Source organism: Sturnus vulgaris, chromosome 3, assembly GCF_052056855.1.
Source record: "Sturnus vulgaris isolate bStuVul1 chromosome 3, bStuVul1.hap1, whole genome shotgun sequence".
Lineage (NCBI taxonomy): Eukaryota > Metazoa > Chordata > Aves > Passeriformes > Sturnidae > Sturnus > Sturnus vulgaris.
This window is the reverse complement of record NC_142245.1, coordinates 61,853,633-61,874,105: the sequence shown is the minus strand read 5'-3', so window position 1 is coordinate 61,874,105 and position 20,473 is coordinate 61,853,633. Positions and strand designations below refer to the sequence as shown.

The window sequence follows — 20,473 nt, the reverse complement described above, 5'->3', positions numbered from 1 at the left end:
AGAGAAGATAAAATCATTCTTGGTGATCAGCGAGGCAACAGAATTAAATATTTCTAATGAGAGGATTATCTAAGGGTCCTAACTGATGATGTCTTTTATCTTAGGTGTGCAGAAGGCTATTTCGGACAGCCTCTAATACCAGGGGGATCGTGCCAGCCATGCCAGTGTAATGACAACCTTGACTTCTCTGTTCCTGGCAGCTGTGACAGCTTGTCTGGTGCTTGTCTGATATGTAAGCCAGGTACAACAGGCCAATATTGTGAGAGGTGTGCTGATGGATATTTTGGTGATGCTCTTCATGCAAGGAACTGTCAACGTAAGTCACGAACTTTTACAGCTCTTGACAGTATTGATCTATCCTGTAACTTTGTTCCTGAGAGGAAGACTGTGCCTCTGTATGTGTGAGCAAGAGAATGATACAGCTCCAATAATGATACTGTGTATCTGCATCTGGAAAGGGAGGCTTTAAAATAAATAGAAAGAAGAACTTATTAAAAAGCTCTGGTTGAAGCAGACCGGAAAAAAAAATGGAGCATTGCATGGGTGCAAAAGGTTATACTAAATGTGCAAAAGGTTATGCTAAATGTCAGATCTACAAAAATAAATATAAATAAATGAAAAACATTCACTAAAAAATGCTATAAGCTACCCAGAAAAATGCTGTTCACTTGTGAGATTGAAAGGAGGGGGTGATATTTCAGTTTCAGGATCCAGATCTGGCAGCATTTGTAACCTGTTTCCCACTTACATAACCTCAGTAAGAGATGGGAGGTGCTGCTGCTTACAGGTCAAGATTCTCCGACCTGCCAATCTGACCCTAAAATTTCCAGGTAATTTTTCTAAAGTGCTCTGGAGGAAGATACCTGGCGAGCTACCAATTCTGAGCTGAGAGGTGCATGTTATTCAACTCCCAGTCCCAGCACGTCCTTTCCCATAGTAATTGCAAAAAATTATTCAGTGGAGATGAAAGATTTGGTAGGAACAGGAGCTTTTCTTTCTGTAGGAGGCAGTGGCTCTCCCTGAGCTATTGCTGGCAAAATTCAGAATGCAGATCAAGTGATTTTAACTTTAAAACATTCTTCACATACTCTTTCTTCACATTTTGAGAAGTGGAATAAAACAAGTTACAAACGGTCCTGAAAGAACCAAGCATTTTATTTCACTGTCACAAGGATTTATTCCTGTTTCTTCCATTATAATAAACACAAGAGTAACCCCACTGAGTAAAAAGGTGTTATTGCAAGATGAAATTATGCAAGTGAAAGAGATGGGGCATTGTCTTACTGTTCTGTGTGTAGGAACATGGGGACCATATCTGCAGTATGTGTTGTGAGAAGTCTGAGGCACTGGCATCCATTTCCAGGACTTGCCCTATTAGCAACTTGCAGTCTAAAATCCTAGGCTGTGCTGAACCTCTAGAGAGTGTGTGGGAGCTAACAAGATGCAGAATATCACCAGGTTTCTCAGCTAAGGGCAATAAACACTGATGTGCACGAAGCCATAGATAACCCTGAAGACATACCTATGTAAATGCTTCCTGTACCTTCTTTACACAATGCCACAAAATTTGGACAATCCTATATATTCTCTCCAGAAGTTAACAGGCCATGATGAATGATGTCATATAAGTTACAATTTTAAGCGTGTGAAGTGATTTAAGACGAAGTGTAATTCAAAAATTACAACTTCCAGTAGCTTGTCACCATTCTTGAGTCATCAATAGGACTGGTGCTTTGACCATTTCCTCAGTAGTGACAGGACCATGAGAATGAGATTTTCTAAGAGGAGAGTTTGGAAAACATACCATTTAAAAAAAATATTTAAAAGAAATACGTGTTTAATGTTGAATTACAAGCTTTGCTTTTGTTGTTAGTATCATTGACAAGGAGAGCCCCCTAATGTATTCATATCCTTGTACTTGTGGTTACCTTGTATTCTACTCTCTGCCTTTCATGTGGGTTTTCTTCTTTGCATATGATTTTTTATTTCCTTTGCAGACTTCCATGAAGTTTGCCCTGCAGCAACAATATCAGAGAGACTGTGCCTTTACTTTGTTGTTTTCAATTTTGTTCCTTATTAAAAAGCCAAATCCAAGGGTATTGCAAAGCATGAATTTGCTTTCAAATTATTGTTTGAAATGTTTCTTGCTCTTTCTCAGTACAGTGCTGTTGTGTGCATTAACTGTTTCAAATGACAGTACAGCTTTATATCATCATAGTATCTCTGAATTTTTTGGTGTATCTATACAAAACCATAAATCTAAGAACAATGAACAAATGTCCTAAGCTTATTTGATTTGATTCTAGTGCGTTGTTTTTTGGAGTGAAACAGCACAGTGTGCTGAAGCAAATACCTGGAGGTAGAGCTGATGGTAATAGAGCTTGGTGTCACAAGTTGAAGTAAAGCAAATAATCAAGCCTTCCTGTGTTCCGGTGTATAGGTACTGCTGTTGTAGGAGAATAAGTGTGTAGCTTGATCATAAATACAAACTCATAAATATTTATAGAAATCTAGAGAGAATGAAGGGTCTTGACCAGCATTGTTTCAGAAGAAAGACAAATTTCTCCAACAGGCTGCATTGTATTATAATAACCATTTGGATGTTTGGACAAGAGCTAATTTTCCCAGTAGAGGTGAATGAATGGGAAGGCTGTAGGTGGGATAAATACAATTTATCAGATTGAGTAACAGTTTATTAGATGAATGGCCCTGGCTGTATATTTCTTCACTATGTACATACCACCAGAGCCAAGAAAAACAATCAAAGTCCTGATATTCCAAATTCTCCCTTACCAGCGCATTGCACTCAGTCATCTGTGACTGAGATAAGACACCACGGAGTGCTGCTTGCTGTAATATAAATAGGACAAACTCATCTGTTTATAAAATCAGTGTAAGTTTTCTTTTTGATTCTTGTGTTGTCATATGCCTGATAAACAAAACAATACAAATCAGTCTGAGTCCGGGTTTTGAGGTCCGTATATAAAAAGGTTGGGGAAACACTTTTAATTTACATTGAGAATTGTTGTTTGTTGAATCTGAGCTTTAGCATCTTCTTTCCCCACTGACCAATTTAATTAAATATGTACTCAAAACATATGTGTGTGTCTATATATATGTATATACTCAAAACATACGTATGTGATACTTATCACCATGTACAATTTGGAGTGTCAGCAGTTTTAAAACATGAATATCAGAGTAAAGAGGGCTGTATACAGGATGGAAGAGGTAAATTATAGATTTGTTTAGTACTGAAAGCTGAAAGGTAAAGATAAGCAATGTTAATTACATCAGAAGTGTCTTTTAATTTTTACTTTTTAAAAAATATCTTGCAAAACAGAAAGAGATCGAAATCTCTGAAGGTGTTATAGGACTGGTATGAACAGCAGAACCAGCACATTTTTGTTACTTATTCCAGAATTTTTGCAAGCATTTAAGAAACAATGACATGAACAGAATGGCAAGTCATGAAGTTGCTTTCATTACAAGAAGCAACTTCTGCAGAATACCTCAAAATCAGGGAGAAAACCCCCACACCAATCCTTTCAATTTGTAATTGAAAATTTAAATTAGCAAGTCCAATGAAGTAATGAGGAAGGTCCTGTTGTAATCATCTATATATAGGAAAAATATAACTGGCTTGTCTCACATAGCACCTTCTGACATGCAAGTATGCGACTGCCATGTGTTCACTGCTGGGACTCTTAAGTGGTTCTTGAAATGAAGGTGTCAGGTTGAGAAAAAAAAAGCAACACATGCAGATAGGGCACTGTAGGAAGGCAAAATGTGGACTGGAGCCCAATTTTGGAGAGTAGATTGATAATTGGCATAGAGATGTGGATTCATTCCCCTGTGAGGGGGAAAAAGAAAGAAACAGCTGATGGAATCAGCGACTGCATGGTTATAGTCCTTGTGACAACAATTACATCCCTGTTCTCTACTGTGAGTGCTAAGGGTTTTTTCCAAATCTCTGCATGCCAAAAGGACTGAAGAACACAAAGGTTCTTGTGGTTGAAGAACATAAAAGTTGGTAGACATCTTCCCCAAAATTTGTCTTCTCCTAAAATGTGAGAATTTAAGAGCCAGAAGCATTGCTGTTTTCCTCGAGAAACAGCAGTTTCACTGCCTTTTTAAGTCTTCGGGAGAGCTCTGTGATGAGTTAAGTTGGTCAGTTGGATTACATTTCCTCTGGGAGCTGTGATGCTGTTGCTGAGACAGAAATCCTGGAGAGTCATGGTAGCAGATAATCCTTGGTATGTTTTTCAGTGCAGCCTGGGGCATGAGAGCATTATTGCCCCTGTGTAGTCTCAACCTTGTACTGGGTTTGCAGCCTGCCAGCGCTTCCTAATGACTACATGAACTCTAGGACAGCAGAACCAGCACGTGGAGCAGTAACACTCCCACTGGCTGAAGCTACATCCTTTATACACCCTGTGTAAGGGTCTAGACCCTTTTTGTATTTTTCTCTCAGCACTGCCCTGCCCACTCTGAGTGTCTGGGCATGTCCTTAGTAATCTGCCGTGCTTTGATCTGCAAAGACCGTTTAAAACAAGCTGTCAATGAAATTGAGGCAAAAAATTGTGACTGCAATAATTTGGAGAAAAATTCCATATTAATATAGGCAGGTTAATATGTCAGTGTATGGGAGTGACACCTTCCTGCTTAACCCAGGCTGGGTGTTTCTCAGGGTGGCAAAAGCTGCACTGTAAACATTTGGCTATTAGATTTAGCTTCAGGGAACGTGGTGACATCTCTTTCTCCTTCCTCTGTAGCCTGTCACTGTCACATGAATGGCTCCTTCTCAGAGATCTGTGACTCTCGGACAGGCCAGTGCGAGTGTAAAGCCAACGTCATCGGGCGCCGCTGTGACATCTGCAAAGTGAGTGACCAGAAATGGGGTTTCCTTTCGGCTTTCTTCACTGCTTGTCGCAACTAAATATCATTTGGTTCTGGACAGGCTTTTTCTGTTGCTTATTTTTCACTTAAAGAACATATATAGATTGTTCTTATGTAGGCAAAGGTAAAATGATTGTTTAAAATGTTTTCTAATTGTTTTCTAGAACAGAATACAAGACATAGCATTTACATCCAATGAATGCATTTTAAGCCTCACTGTATCTATAAATACATTTGTATATTTTGTATATACAAATATATATGTATATATGTATAATACATACACTTTATATTTTGAATGTTTGATAAAAATAATTAGTTGCAGCTTTGGGAGATAATCTCTCTATGAAGAAAGCTAGAAAATGTCTGATAGCATCTGATGTTTATTTTTTTTAACAAGTGGGGTGCTAATTTAGTTCTGCTGGAATGTTCTGTCTTTGCGGCTTTTTTCTTATAGTTTCTTCTTGTGTTGTCCAAGCAATGTATTATTTTTTGGTGAAAGTGTTTTTTGCTTTGACATTGTTTTCCTGTCTCATAAATCACTGCAGAGAAATATTGTTTCATAAACTTTCACAGAGTTGTCTTCAGGCAGCTAAGGAATATGCTATAGCTGGCTGCACATTTCTCTAGTTCTGCATAAGGACTCATGAGTTAGGCCTATGTCTCAGAACACCTCCACCTGTGTGTAATTTAAAGCACATAAACAATTCTGCAGAAAGCAAAAGGATCATTTTCACACTTTAAAATTCTGTTATTTTGTGGTTTGCTCACACTCCATTGTCAACAGGATTTAAAGAGTCTGTTCAAAGAAAAATTGCTGGTATCAGTGGAATTTGCATATTGTATAAGGTACCCAGCAAATATCTCAAGCTCATTCATACAATACTGGTGGTTAATTGGAATTAATCTTTGTTTACTTCAGTGTCTACTCCTGTCTTTATTTCTGTACTCTTTAAAAATACGATATAGTTTCTTTATCTTCACATTCTAACATTATTTACTTTTCATTCTTAAAGCCCAACTACTTCTGGGCACCAGAAAAGCTGTTTTGTATACCCTGTGGCTGCAGTGCCTTAGGATCTGTGTCACTGCAGTGTGATATGTCGGGAAGATGTATCTGCAAATCAGGATTCATGGGCAGACACTGTGAAATCAGCAGGCAGATGCCTAAATTGCAAGAAGATGCAGGAAGCAGTCAGCAGATTCGAGTGCCCCCCCGGAGGTGGGGCACCAGCAGTGCCAGTGGGTGCCCACGAGGTGCTTACAGGCCTGCAGCTCTGGTAATGAGAAACTCTGCTTTGCATGGGCTCAAGTCTCCTGTTTGCTTGTGTTTGGAGCTCACACAGATTGCTTGGGTTTTTTTAATTTTTAATACCCGTGTTGCAGTATAAGAAATTCTCAAGAAACAGGCTCGGAAGTCAAGCAGCGTTTTAGGATGTTTCCCCAGCCCTAAGGGCTCCATCGTGCAAATGGTGATATCAGCAAGACATCAAATACCAGACTAAATCCCAAAACAGCACCATCAACAGCAGTTTGCACAAAATGCATGGGAGATGTACATAAATCAGTGGAATCAGTAGGATTTTCTTGGACTTTGCAGCCTAAGACTTCCTTTTCTAACAATTCAAGAATCAATAGCTTAAGGAGGTTGCAAGAAGGATCGGCCTCAAAGAGTTAAGATCTAATTTTAAAATATTGAACATAAGTGGTGTTAAAAGTTCTCATTAGTGAATATTGCCATATTAGTTATCTGAGAAATTTTTAACTCAGTGCAGTGTCAGTTCTGCGACTGTAATGCCCAAAATGAATGATAGGAGTGTTCATTCCTTGTCACAGACCAGCAAAGCAACTGATTTTCTAAAGTTAAGTAGTTATGATAAAACTGCTTCTAACAGAGCAATATTTGAGATTGTTGTTTGTTCTCCCTGCAACTCAAAACCTTCACACTTATCACACCCTGTTTGAAAAATACTTGGCAGTGTTTTTCATCCTCAGCTAGACTCTGGCACCCATCCTGTATTTGTTCATACAGATTTTCTTGGAGAAATGAGATTTTTTCCAATTAAACATGTATAGCTTACTGTGTTGCCCACACAGCACACTGATGGAGACACGATATAATTACATATTCAGAAGATTCAGTGTATTTCCTAATTGTAATCTAGGATCTTATATCTTGTTCAGTAAATGTGGTCCTTAGAATTTCTGTGTGTAAACAAACTTTGCTGAGGGCTTTAACTTGGAGTTAAAGTTTGCATGACTGACCAAAATGTCTTGATGTGCAGCCCTCCTCACAGAATGCAACCCAGCATGGTGGTGATCTTTTCCACTTAATGCAGTGTGGAGTGCTGGTTTCAGACTTTTTCTGACTGTTAACCATATAAACAGAATTTATTAGATCCTAGCAAACTTTAGATTGAGAACTGAGATGCATGGTATGCATTGGTTACTTCACTGCATTAATCTGAATGTCTGTCCTAAGATTGTGTGTATTCACATTTCTGTGTTTCTTCCTGTGTAAAAGAAATCTTTAGAGATAGTCAAGTATTTTATTGAACCTTGAGTTTGATTAAATGAGTTTGACTATCTCTTTCCCTCTGATATGCCATGTTTTGTCAAGCAGAAGTATGAAATTTGCAAAACATTTCAGTATAGAGTTTGGAAATGAAAATCAATGTAATTCTTTATTACATGTATAATCAGGCATTTCCTTAGGTTTGTATGATTTTCAGGCCAAATTCTGACCATAGATGTAGTCCTGTATTCTGACACGTATCAGCAGATTCTCTGTGTGAGTGGGGAACTTTGTTATTAACCTCAGAGATCAGATTTCAAGACTTTTCCATGGAAAGCTTTTGAAGTTTCAGAGAATCCACCAATGCGAGTGGTTAATTAGGGGTTCTACTGTGGAGCAAATCCATATAAAATAATAGTCATACTAGAATCATTAAGGTTGAGAAGGACCTTCAAGTTCATTGAGTCCAAGCTTTGATTGATCACCATTTGTCAACTAGACCATGGCACTTAGTGCCATGTTCAGTCATTTCCTGAATGACTTCACCACTGCCCTTTGTAGCCTGCTCCAATGGCTGACCAACCTTTCAGTGAAGAAATTGTTGCTTTTGTCCAGCCTGAGCATCCCCTGGCACAGCCTGAGGCTATGTCCTCTTGTCCTGTTGCTGGTTCCCTGGGAGCAGAGGTCAAATCTCACCTGACTAGAGCCTCCTTTGAAGGAGTTGTAGAGGGAAAAGTTTCCCCCTGAGCCTCCTTTTCTCCAGGCTAAACACCCTCAGCCACTCCTCACAGGACCCTTCACCAGCTCCACTGCCCTTCTCTGGACACAGCACTTTTCTTCTTTTCTTCTTGTAAGTGGCCCAGATCTGGACACAGCACTAGTGCTTAGTACAGAGGGACAATCACTGCAGTGGTCAAAGCCAGCAAAACTTCATTGATTTGAAGAGCTACTGATTTATAGTAGGTAAAAATCTAACACCTTATGCCTGGGTCACAAAGTAGCACATTATAAAGTAAATATTTTTCACTTTGTTCCATTTATATTCATTAGCGGTGATCTTTTTAATATTTAATTTTTAACATTCTGCTTTTCTATCAAACTCACTGATAGCTTTTATTACTAATGTAATATCAATTTCAAGTGATATTATTAATATTATTTAGATTTCAGTATTCACTGAAAATGATCATGCCTGAAAAACAGTTAGAGAAGTACTCCTATTTTGAAGCACTCTAGCTCAAGACTGAGTTTGTCATTTGAATATCAAGTATGTTTCTTCCTAGGAGCCTCAGTTCAGTGGTGCAGTGAAACTCGTGAGGTCTTTTGGTTGAAAACTTTGTGCAGAACTCCTTATCACAGTATACAAATGAGTGTTTCTTCCCTTCTTTACTTTTTGTACTCCACTAGTAAAGCTAAGGAGGAAATTTCTTATTATAGTTGATATCATCTACTCTGTTTCTGCAGAAACTTTATATTGATCACTGCAAAAAAAAAAAAAAAGAAAAGGAAGAAAATAGAAGAGAAACAGAGGCCTAATACAAAGAGTTTTTTATCTTAAAAAAAATCCCCATTATTTTTTCTGTATTGTACACAAATACACTATCTCTGTGTTCTTCTGAAGTTATTCCTATATATCATTCTAAAGAATTGCCCTTAAGTTACTGTATACAGATATTACCTTTGCTCAGAGGAGATAAAATCTAGTTCAAAGGCTTTTCAGTTGAATCGATCTCCATTCATAGCTAAGAATTTGAATTCACTCTCTTAGCAACAAACTCTGCCTGACATAGCCTTACAGCCAGAGATGGAGTATGTATTTTGTGCTGACGTACCTTCCATTCCGACTGAGAACTGTACTTAGGGAAACACAGCCTCATAGGAAATGTGTTACATTGCAGAACATTCATTATAGCATCAGGTAACATTCTGAAATCTTTATTGTTTCTCAGCAGTGGAGGGCATTTAGTGTCCTTGCTCCAGGGTTTTACCACTACAATCTAACCTGTTAAAAGCAGTATTTCAGTGATGAGGAAGAAAGAGCAACCCTGATCTCCCTACACTCTCAGCTTTTCCTCTTCTCTCCTGGTAATCATTCCATGTACTAACTGCTCTTCCTCACTCTGTGACAGCCTGGAACATTTGGCTTACAGTCTTCCAGAGGTTGTGTTCCCTGCAACTGCAACTCTTTTGGTTCCAAGTCCTTCGATTGCGATGGAGATGGACAGTGCTATTGCCAGCCTGGAGTGACAGGAAAGAAGTGTGACCGCTGTGCACATGGCTTTTACAACTTTGAAGAAGGAGGCTGTACTCGTATGTAAATGTTTTACACCCAAGCACAGACTGTTTTATTTGTTTATTTATTTGTTTGTTTGTTTCTTTATTCCCAAGGTTGTAGTTCGGCTAATTTTGGATTGTCTAACTAATTTTCCTGACAGGGGGTTCATAGGCAGACTTGTACATCATTCACTTGATAAGGGTGGTGATTGGCAAGAATGAAAGACCCAAGCAATTTCTGCTATTTTATGGGCAGTTTATAGCTAATCTACTACATTTAGAAGGAACAGGAATGTCTTTTACTCCATGTAGTGTCCGCCAAAAAAATTCCATGAAGTTCCTATTATTTAGGTAAGACTATCACAGAACTCTGATTAAAATTTTTGCCAAAACACATCAACCTGTAGGGGTGTAAAAATACAAATTCCCTTTGCTTCTAGTTTTACCCAAGAACTTTTCATTATTCTTATATGGTTGATCCTCTTTCATTACCACAATCCTTTCCTGTACAGTAATATTTAGTTGCTTACTTGGACTTTTTGACAAGGAGATCTTTAAGTAAAACTATCTGCTATATCCCATGTGTAAACACATGAAAATTCTCCTTTTCTACTGGCTGAAACTCTAGCATTAGACATAAATATATCCAGCCACCCCTTACCTTTATTTTTGTCCTTTTGTAAATTAGGTCAAAGACTGCAATGAATTCTTCCTATCCTTGAAGAAGTGCAGACTGCTGTATCAAAAAGAACCCAATCAATAGATTTCTTGACAGGGAAATATCTGTCTTTCCTGATAGAACTGTGTTTTTCAAGTCTCAAAAATTCATTTAGGTGTGATCACAGGACACGTGGATAATTGTCTAGTGTGACTGACTGCTGGGGTATCAGAATGCTATTGTTGTTCTTCAGGTATAAAGCATATTCTTTCCAGAAGCAGAAATCACAATGTCTGATAATCTGTTCTTCCTCCTTTACTATCCAGAATGGCAGCACAAGGAGCAAGCTTAGCTCTCTGCCTTTTCTTATTCCTTTTTTTAAATTTTTAATGGAAGGAGCACCAAGGCCTCGGGACCCACATTTTTGCAGCAAAAATCAGTTTTACCTGTAGTGTGGATAAACCTTGAAACAGGCTGGATTATAGATTATGTTTGAAAATGTTGCTCTATGATGCTGTCTCCCACGGGAATGAAGGGTTCAGAAACAATTACAGGTTTGAAAAGTTCAGATACATTGGCACCTTGGAAAAGGGAGAGATTGGTTCCCAGGCTCACTGATGAGAGAGCTTGAAATAAAATGCAAATGGTAGCTGCAGTACTAAAGCCTTTAGCAATTAAATGAAGGGCAAAAAATGAAGGGCAAAAAAGTGTTTATGATTAGCATCTTATTCTAACATTCCACAGGTTAAAAGCACATCACTATTGTGAAACACAACAAAATGTTGATAACTACGTTAGGGAAGGAAAATGAGAGGGCTATTAATGAAATTGCACATTAAAATTTTAAATGCTCTCTTGGCAAACTTTGAAATAACAGAGTTTAAGAAACAGCAATGAAATGTTAAAGTACTGTAGATACAAGTAACATTTTAAATATAAATTTATCTGCTTGTGGTCATCAAATGTTTAAAGCAACAGCTATAAATGTTGAGAAGATTCAGAATTTTGAAAGTTTCAAAGTTAATAGAACAGGTAGAGAGGAATTCTGTTTTCAATGTGCTGTTTTTTCACACTTATTTTTAGTAGTCTTCTTATGTATCCCTTCAAATGACAAAATATAAGAATTAAATTATGAATCACAAAGAACATCAGAAATTTAATAGAAGTATCTCAAATCATGCTGGAAGAAAAAGTACAGAAAAATTAATTCCATTGTGACAGTAGAGTATCAAATAGAATATTGGACCTCTTTTATCTAGCATTTATCCAAAAGGATTATAATTTGATTTTTCTTGTGCAATATAAATCCATAAAGCCTAAAAAACCCCTGAAAGCATCATCAGTGTTGACATTCTAGCAGCAAAGATAAAAAAGAGATTTCTATTTCACTATTGCTTGCAACAATTGTGTTGTATTTTTTCCCTCTTATTTTGATAAATAATTATAATAGTAAAAATAGGAAAAGCATTTGAGTATCTCCTTCCCCTCCGTGCCTTTTTAGCCAATTTTGTGTAAGACCTGGAAGCCCATAGATGAGCTGTCACATCTGAAAGCCTCAGTCTCCCAATGCGATGTATTCTGAAACTTCAAGCCACAGTGTGTGAAAATATTTTAAATAGCATGTAACACATTGTGTTCCTGGCATGATGAAGGCAAAACTTGCTATCTTCTTTGCATCAATTACCTTATATTGAAGGCATTGGTGGGGAAAAATAAAGGCCACTTCTTATTTAAACTATAGATAGGAGTTCTATTTTTGCACATCCCTTGTTTTCTAGTTTCAGTCTGAAATGAAGTATTTCATAGTAAAGGCAATGAACATAAACGAAGCCCTCAGTAAGAAAGTTACATTGTCCTTTAAACACCCCGAGGAACACGTTATCACACAGAGTCAGTTTGCTTATGATGATTTTTCTCTGACCTCGTGGGTTATGTGGGTGGTGGATGTGAAAACAACCACACACCAGTTCTGCTCTTTCAGTCACTTGTGTGTCTTGTGCCCCATAACTGTTTATCACTAACATACCTTGAATCTGTATTTGCCACCAATGATTTGTTCACTTAATAATCCTTTAAGAGCAAAGACCACTTCTGGAAGCACTTCCAAACCTGTAGTATTTTAAATTTAGTATAATCTGCAAAGAATACCAGTTTCCCACGGAGAGGAAACATCAGTTTGTTGATGTCCTCACAAGGCAGAGGGCATGCAAACTGAAAAAGAAGGAATAGAAAGGGAAAAAGACACTTAAACACCTTTTTCACCGTTTAAGGAAGGACTCTTTAAGAGCAGCAGAAATTTCAGAAGTTATTCTCAAGTTGGTATGAGAGGTTAAATAGACTGCAAGCTCCCTGCATAGATGGCTCAGAGGTCCTCAGGTGACTTCTTAGAGGAGACAGCATGGGCCCAGAAACTGTATAGCAGCACTCCTGCAGTTATGTCACAAGAGTGCACCATCTCAGAAGTCTCTGCACTTCTGCAGTCGGTGCCTTTCTTTTGCCCGTTCTCTTCTCATTGCAGCTACTTCAACCACACTTAACCTGTGTTTCACTGCTACTGGTTTTAGCTTCTCTGGGTGTTCCCTGACTTGTCTGCCCCATTGTGCCCCACAGATAACTGAGAGTTCACTGTACAGTAAAGGAATGATCCTAACCCATTTAGAGTCTGCTCTCCAGGTGTCACATAAAGGGATAACCTTTCCTCTTTATTTTTTTCTGTCTCCCATGAAGCCTGTGACTGTTCACGTTTTGGCAATAACTGCGATCCCATCAGTGGACGCTGTATCTGCCCTCCCAATACTGTTGGAGAGATGTGTGACAAATGTGCACCAAATCACTGGGGCCATAACATTGTCAGTGGCTGCAAGGTGAGTGGATTTCTATTTTCTCTATGTGCATTACCTCTTTCACAATAATTTATAGTTGGAACACAGGTTTTGGTTTGCAGATCATGGTTTGTCTCTATATTGCAAGTTTTGGTGCGAAACTGTGGTGTAAATGTCGGCATTACTGGTGCCAATGTTGTAAATGTTACTGCATTACAGATCCTCTGTCTCAGGTATGCAGCCTGTAACACAAAACACCCTGTTGATTCTGCTGTCACACTGAGTCAGTATCCTGCTTGAGCCTGATTTTGTCTTACTAGAACTGTGTTTAACATGATTGAGGAGGTTACCACAGTATTGAATGATGTATGTAGATGTATATTTACAGGTAATCAGCAGTCCCTTTAGGGAAAAAATTCACTTTGGCCTTAATGGTGACACCACTGAGAATTTATACTCAAAGTTTGCTTGAGAAAGGCTTCAATTTGAGCATAAAAGACAGCAAGGAGAAAAGAAAAGAAACATCCCTCTTAGTTGTAAATTGCACTTCATTCCTATGTTCTTAAAGGGGAAACAAACCTTATTGTTAGTCTTTAAATCCTTATTTCAAAATTTCTCAGGAGAAGGGAGAAGAAATAGGAAAACAATGATAGCATGTGAGGAGGCCATGAAAGCTGTTCTTAATGGCCTTGAGTTGAGGGTGCAGTATTCGGTTAAGGTTGGAAACTGGTGACAATGGACATCGTGCAAAGTTCAAATGCCTTCATCCTCCCTGCTGTGCTCATCGATGATAAGGGATTTCATAGTACTGCTACAATTACTCCAGAAAACTGTATCTTTTTGGAGCATAGTCATACACCGTTAATACTTGTTCTTAAAAAGCTGTTAGTTCTGTAGCTCAGGCTGCAAAGCAATTGACAAGAATGATTTCTTTTTTGTATATATGAAAAACTCCTGTGAAAGCTCTGCAGTGCTGCTGTGATATAGACTCTTGGCTTCTGAAACCAGCCTAATGAGGTTGAAGACCTCTGTTTGAGCTCTGGAGTATATTCTCTGATTGTCTTTTATGTGAGCACATTAGTATGACAGTTCCATGGCACCATCTAAATTAATGATGATCTATCAGCCCACATCTCTTTCAGTATGTTGCCACTAATTTCTGCAAAGTGAGATGTGAATCTTCTGCTTTGCACTCTTTGTAGAAGATTTCCAAGGCTGTTCTAGGTCTGGGATAGAGAGCATTGCAGAAAACGGCGTAAATCAAACACAGCATCTGATTGTAAATTAGGTTTTGATATTGCACACCAAGCTATTTCAGAGAACAGTGAACAATTTGCTTCCTCAGCTTTGTGTTCAAGTGTATCTTGTAGAATTAAGTTCTTTCTGTCAGAAAGTTTTATTTTTTAGGTTAGGTAGTCGTCTTGCAGACTAATGTTTAACCAGTGGTTCCTCTGGCATTCAGTAAAGATTGCATCCGTGTATTTCCTGTATATATTCACCTTCTGTATAAATGGTGTTTTCAGATTTGAGGAAAGTTGCTCTAAGTGGTCATGTAATAAACAGTTTTGCTTAGAAACTGAATCCACATTTTCTTCCTCTCTTTTTCAGCTTTGTGTCTGTAATTTTAGCAAGCCTATCCATGTCAGTTACTGTGGTAACCTGTACTGCTGGCACTGAGTTTTTTCTGTAAGCTGAATTTATCCATATGATATTCTGGTCACACCAGTGATTACAGCCAATGTCCTATATTAACAGTGCAGTGCTACCTCAGTAATAGCACTGAGAGATTCTTCTGTTCTTTGGAAGCCTGTAGTTTTCCCTGCTACTTTTGTATTCAATATCTAGACACCCTGGAAAATTACCTATTTCTGTCCTCACTTGCCTGTTCAAGTCTTATTCTGTGAGCAAGTTTACTTCCAAATATATCACATGACTAAATCTCTAGCCCTTACTGTGTAAATTACTGTCATCCAGGAGTCTTGTTTGTACAGAGAGGATAGTTACCTGTCTGATGGATGAGTAATAGACATTGAACTAGATTCCTCTGGGACCCTGAACCGATTGCTCCTGAGCAGTTCCAATTTGGAAAGTGTTCTGAACACACCTGCAGAGAATTTACATACAAAATACTTCTTAGAGAGTGCTTGTAGTTTCTGAGTTAATTTTGTCCACAAAGTATTCCAATATCCTTGACCCTTTTGGGTTCATTTGTTTTCAATGCCTAACTTATCAGTGATAAGTAATATCTCTTGAAAAAAGTCCCACCAGTGTTGTAAATGCATTTAGTGTAAATGCTTGACCCATGTTGAATAAAAATAAATTATTTGCCTTACAATTTAAATATGTTACTTTTAGACAGTGGAAATTCACTGCTGTATTTTATTTATGACACTTAAAAGATACTTGTTTCTCTCCTTTTCAGCCTTGTGAGTGCAGCCTCATTGGAGCTCTAAGTTCTCAGTGTGACTTAAATACAGGCTGTTGCTTCTGCCGCCCTGAATTCTCTGGGGAAAAATGCACGGAGTGCAGGTTGGGCTACTGGAATTATCCACATTGTGTCGCTTGTCAGTGCTTCCTGGCTGGGACAGATCCACAGAGCTGTGATGCAGAGGGGAGGTGCTCATGCATTGATCAATCTGGCCAATGCAGCTGCAAGGTAGGACAATGAAGATTGTCAACTGATCTTGTAACTGCTGTGAAGTTTATTTCAGATTTCATTGGCACTTGCCCTTACTTGTTCAAACGATATATGCAGAACAGTCTTCTTGGTTTTCATAGTGCATTTGCAAACTGATGTGGGAGGAGTCCAACATAAAGAGACTTAAGTGTTTATCAGATGCTTTTTCACATACTGACATTTGCCAGCATAGCATCCTCTTAGGGGGATCCATAGCATCCTCTTTTTGCACAATTTTTTATTTCTTTCTGTTCTAACAGAACTGTTGCCAGTTCATCCCCATAATGCAATTCTTGTTCAGATTCTGGGCACAATAAAAGCCAGCACATCAATAATCACAGTTTGCCACAGTGCTAATTCAAAGTACATTGTCTTAGAGGGAGTCAATATTCATCATTTCATGAGTAGAATTCACTGCAGTAGTATCTGTTCTGAGTAGACTGTATCCAATTCAGGATCACTAAAGCGAAGACTTTTGGCATCGTCATCCACAACATTCTTATTTGGAATTGTGCTTGGAAGAACAGCACACTTAGGTTGTTTGAGAGTTGGCTGGATTGCCGAGCTTACAGGGCAGTAATTGGTGGTTTGATATGCAGTTGGGAGCCAGAAAGCAGAGTATCCCAGAGCCAATACCTTCATCAGTGACACAGTTGACAGAATTCATGGTCAGCACCTTTGAAAATACTGCTGACTTGGTGGAGGTCAAGGTTGACATGCTGAACAGTAGAATTACTGTCTAGAGGGTTCTTGAAAAGCCTGATGACTAGGAAAATAGAAAGGCCATTAATTGAAGTGGAATTACCTCAAGAATAAGTACAGTTTGGGAGGAAGAAACCTGAGTGCCAATCCTGCTGGAAAGCACAATATAAGCCAACCATATACTCTAATGGTAATTAAGGCATATTGCCCACTGATCTGGATGCAGTGAGCACAGTGGCCAATGCAGCTGCAAGGTAGGACATCACAAAGAGCATGGCAAGCAGGGGAAAGGCTTTATCTACTCAGTGCTCTACTCATACTGTAGTCGGTGCCAGTAAGGCTGCATTTGGAAATGGTATCCAGTTTTAGAACTTGATTTGAAAGTGTTGTTGAGAAATTGGAGAGGATCTGGAGAAGAGTCTCACAGCAGATGATCTGTGGGGATGTACACAGAGAGCTGGACTCTCTCTTAGTCTGAAAAAAGAGGCTAATAAGAGCAAATGCAATTACAACCTACTAGCCACTTCAAAGGAATCAAGTCCTTTCCGATGATGGCAGAAGATGCAACAAGGGACAACAACTGCTAAAGGAAGCTTGGGAATTTTGGGTTGGACATTCAAAAAAAAAATCAGAGTTATGCAGCAGTGGTACACATTATCCAGACACATGCAAAATTTCCATTCTTGGAGATTTTCAAGAACTGGCTACAAGGAGGTGTGAGTAACATGACCTAGTACTGGTGATAGTTGTGCTTCTAGGGGGAAGTTTTTAAAAGTGACCCCTAGAGATTCTTTCTGTGATTTAGATTCATTCTTCTTCTTTAGGTCTGTATTGACACAAAGAGAAAGTAAAACGGAAAAATTAATTTAAATAATTGAATTGCCAGGTAATTATTTTGTTAAATGGGCAGCAGTCACTTAATTCTGAGTCTGAAGACTCAGAACTGTAGAACAAAGTAGATTAGGAGGTCATCTAGTCTAGCATTTTGTCTGAAAGATGCTATTGAGGCAGTACTTCCAAGGATGGGGAGAGATTTCACAATCTCTTTGTGCAAACTGCTTGACCATCCTGCCATTTTTTCTGGTATATTTGAACAGGAAGCATCATGTTCTATTTCACAAGTACTGGTTCATTTGATGATGGCACTAAGAAAATGGATGTGAGTTGACCGCATAGACTGCCTGAATAAAACTCAGTGCTATTTGCCCTGTGCCAGCCTCTGAAATGCAGAAATGGAAGTATCTCCATTCTTTCAGCCTCTCTTGATACATGATAAGCAGAAGCCCCTCTAACCATCTTAGTGCCCCATTTCTGGGTTAGGTCTGGCATGCCACAGAATCACAGAATTGGTCTGTTTGGAAGGGATCACTGGAGGTCATCTAGTCCAACTCCCCTGCTCAAGCAGGGTCCCCTTGACTCAGGGTTGTGTCCAGAATGCTGTCTCCAGAAAAGGAGACTCCACAACTTCTCTGGGTTGTCGTTTTTCTTGTAGCTCTTTTAAGCCCTAAGTAAAAAGAGTGGGTGTTCATGGCATTTTAAAATAGAAGTGTTTCCTTGTTGACTCTTTTAAGGCTAGTAATATAGTTGCTTCTATGTTTCTCTGAGTGCAAATGAACAGTATATATTTATAAATATGTACTTAGCTGATGATTAATGATAAGGAAGTGCAATTTATATGAAACAAAGTAAAAACCACTGTTTATGAGAGAAAATGGACAAATAATGCTGAATTAATTAAGCATTTTCCTCTCTAGAATTTTAATCTAAGGTTAAATTAATCTCGGGTTGATTAATCTTTTGTGTAACTTTTTTTGAAAGAGTTATACATTAAAGAAACTAGGTTTTCATAAAATGGTAGTCATTCCCGTTTAAACCTGCTATTACAGCTGCAGAAATGAGCTCTCAAAGGCTCAGGATCCTCATTGTCATCCCTGACAAAAAGCAGCAAAATCTAAGCTAAATACATTGTACACACATTTGTTGATAGAACAAGTGGAAATGAGGGTTAAAACTGGTAAATCCTGAGGGATAATGTTGGTTTCTTGTATAAGCTTTGGAAAGTTTAATGTATTTTTTTTTTAGATTGGCTTCTTCACAGTAGTCTCAAGAGAACAAAAAAGGTGTGTGGGGAGAAAAAGCCAACCAGTGCTTTCATACCGGTGGATTTTTTTTTTCTTTTTAATACCTTGGTCTCAGTATGAAAATGGTTTTAAAAGGCTCTGCATAAATTATTGTGTATCTGCCCTATCTGGAATAGCTTTTTATTTAGACTAATTGAAAAATGAAAATAAAAGCATTGACATTACAACAGTGAGACATTTCAGCCTTGTTAATACTGTTCAGTGATGTGGAAAACAATCATGAAGAGGGGAAAGCTTTTCTCTACAGAATTTCCATTAAAATACATTTCTCAGCAAGAACATTTAGTGCTGTACCTTAAATATCTGAACATGTCAATGCTAATTCGTATTAAACAGAAGGCTTGATTAACATGGGCAATTTCAGAACAACTTCTTTTTCTTATCTTATCAATCAGTTATTGAGCATGTCATGCCCAAAGTGCCATTTAATTTTTCTGTGCTTACAACTTTCAGTGTGAAGCCAGCATCTATTGCTCGGAGCTGCTCAGTGAATACAAATGCAAATGCCTTAATTACATTAATTACATATGTTTGCATACACACGTGATAAGAAGCTGGAGAGCTCCTTGAATATTTCCTAACGCTTATTATTATTTCTTGCTGCACCCTGTTATTATCATTACAGTAGGATTTTCTTTTTCTATTGCTACCTTGAAATAAAACTTGATGATTTTCTTTTTCCCTTTTAAAAATGCTCTCTCTGTTCCAGGTTAATGTGGAAGGTGTCCACTGTGACAGGTGCAAGTCTGGTACATTTGGTCTCTCTGCCAGAAACCCACTTGGCTGCAGCAGTTGCTATTGCTTTGGCCTGACTACACAGTGCAGCGAGGCAAGGGGGCTGATCCGCGTGTGGGTGAGTAGGAAACTGCTGAGCCATGTAATGCGATAATGTTGTTTCCTGCTGGCATCTTTTAGTCAGGCACTGAGAGGCAGCTAGAAAATGGCCAAACATTGAAGCAATCACTTTCCTCTTTACGCTTTGAGGAGTAGTGAGAGCGATATGTTCCATTAGACAATCAGGGTCAGGACATTAAAAGTAAATAAATAGATAAGAAAATAGGATAGCTGATGTCCAGCCAAAGTAAAGCTATTAAACCCCAAGAAAGGGCAAGCTAGTCATGTGGGGAAATTATGCGGTCTAATGCATTGCAACATAATCCCTGGTACGTGATACACAGTTTACCCAGGTGTATTCAAGGGTCACAGATGCTTGTTGTCCAGCATAAATTTCCCATAATTCACTTAATCTGTTTATTTCCCTTGTTGGTTTTGATTTTTTGCTGGGATTTTCTTTTATTTTTAAAAAATAGCTTATTGTAGCTATATTTAAATTCAAGCACAGAAAGTATAATCCATCAGAGCAAACAGAGCTCTACACCTGTTTGTGGAAGAGGGCCTTGAGACCCACGCTGTACTGATAAATAAGGCAGACTGGATGTCTCCATTTATCTGCACAGCAAGCACAAGACACACTTTGAGACTGCTGCCATGCCAGCTCCTCAGTTGCATTCTGGAGGAGAGATTTCTAATGGAAAATTATTAGGTCAGTCCCCATGTATGGTCAGTCATATCTCTGCTTGAAAGAATACCAGCCATAGAAGGAATGTCTGCCTAATCAAATCAGCCAAAGCCCTAGATTAGTCATGTACAAGCATCAGTTAGATAAGGATACTTCAGGCTGAAATCAAGTTAATCTCTCTTGCTTAATATAATATGGATAGCACTTATTTTCCCCTTCACTGTTCAATCCCGTAGCACCTCTTTCCCCTCCCAGTGGATGAAGTG

General features: G+C 38.5%; 1 protein-coding gene across 1 annotated transcript in view; it reads left to right on the top strand.

Moving 5' to 3' along the window:
• LAMA2 (laminin subunit alpha 2) overlaps nucleotides 1-20,473 on the top strand; it is a 334,274-nt gene that overhangs the window by 208,157 nt on the left and 105,644 nt on the right. Inside the window, exons 19-24 of the mRNA XM_088162772.1 lie at nucleotides 105-316; nucleotides 4,776-4,882; nucleotides 9,544-9,724; nucleotides 13,074-13,210; nucleotides 15,591-15,824; nucleotides 19,398-19,541. Of these exons, the coding sequence (XP_088018898.1) occupies nucleotides 105-316; nucleotides 4,776-4,882; nucleotides 9,544-9,724; nucleotides 13,074-13,210; nucleotides 15,591-15,824; nucleotides 19,398-19,541 (1,015 nt within the window). The remainder of the gene's footprint in view (nucleotides 1-104; nucleotides 317-4,775; nucleotides 4,883-9,543; nucleotides 9,725-13,073; nucleotides 13,211-15,590; nucleotides 15,825-19,397; nucleotides 19,542-20,473) is intronic.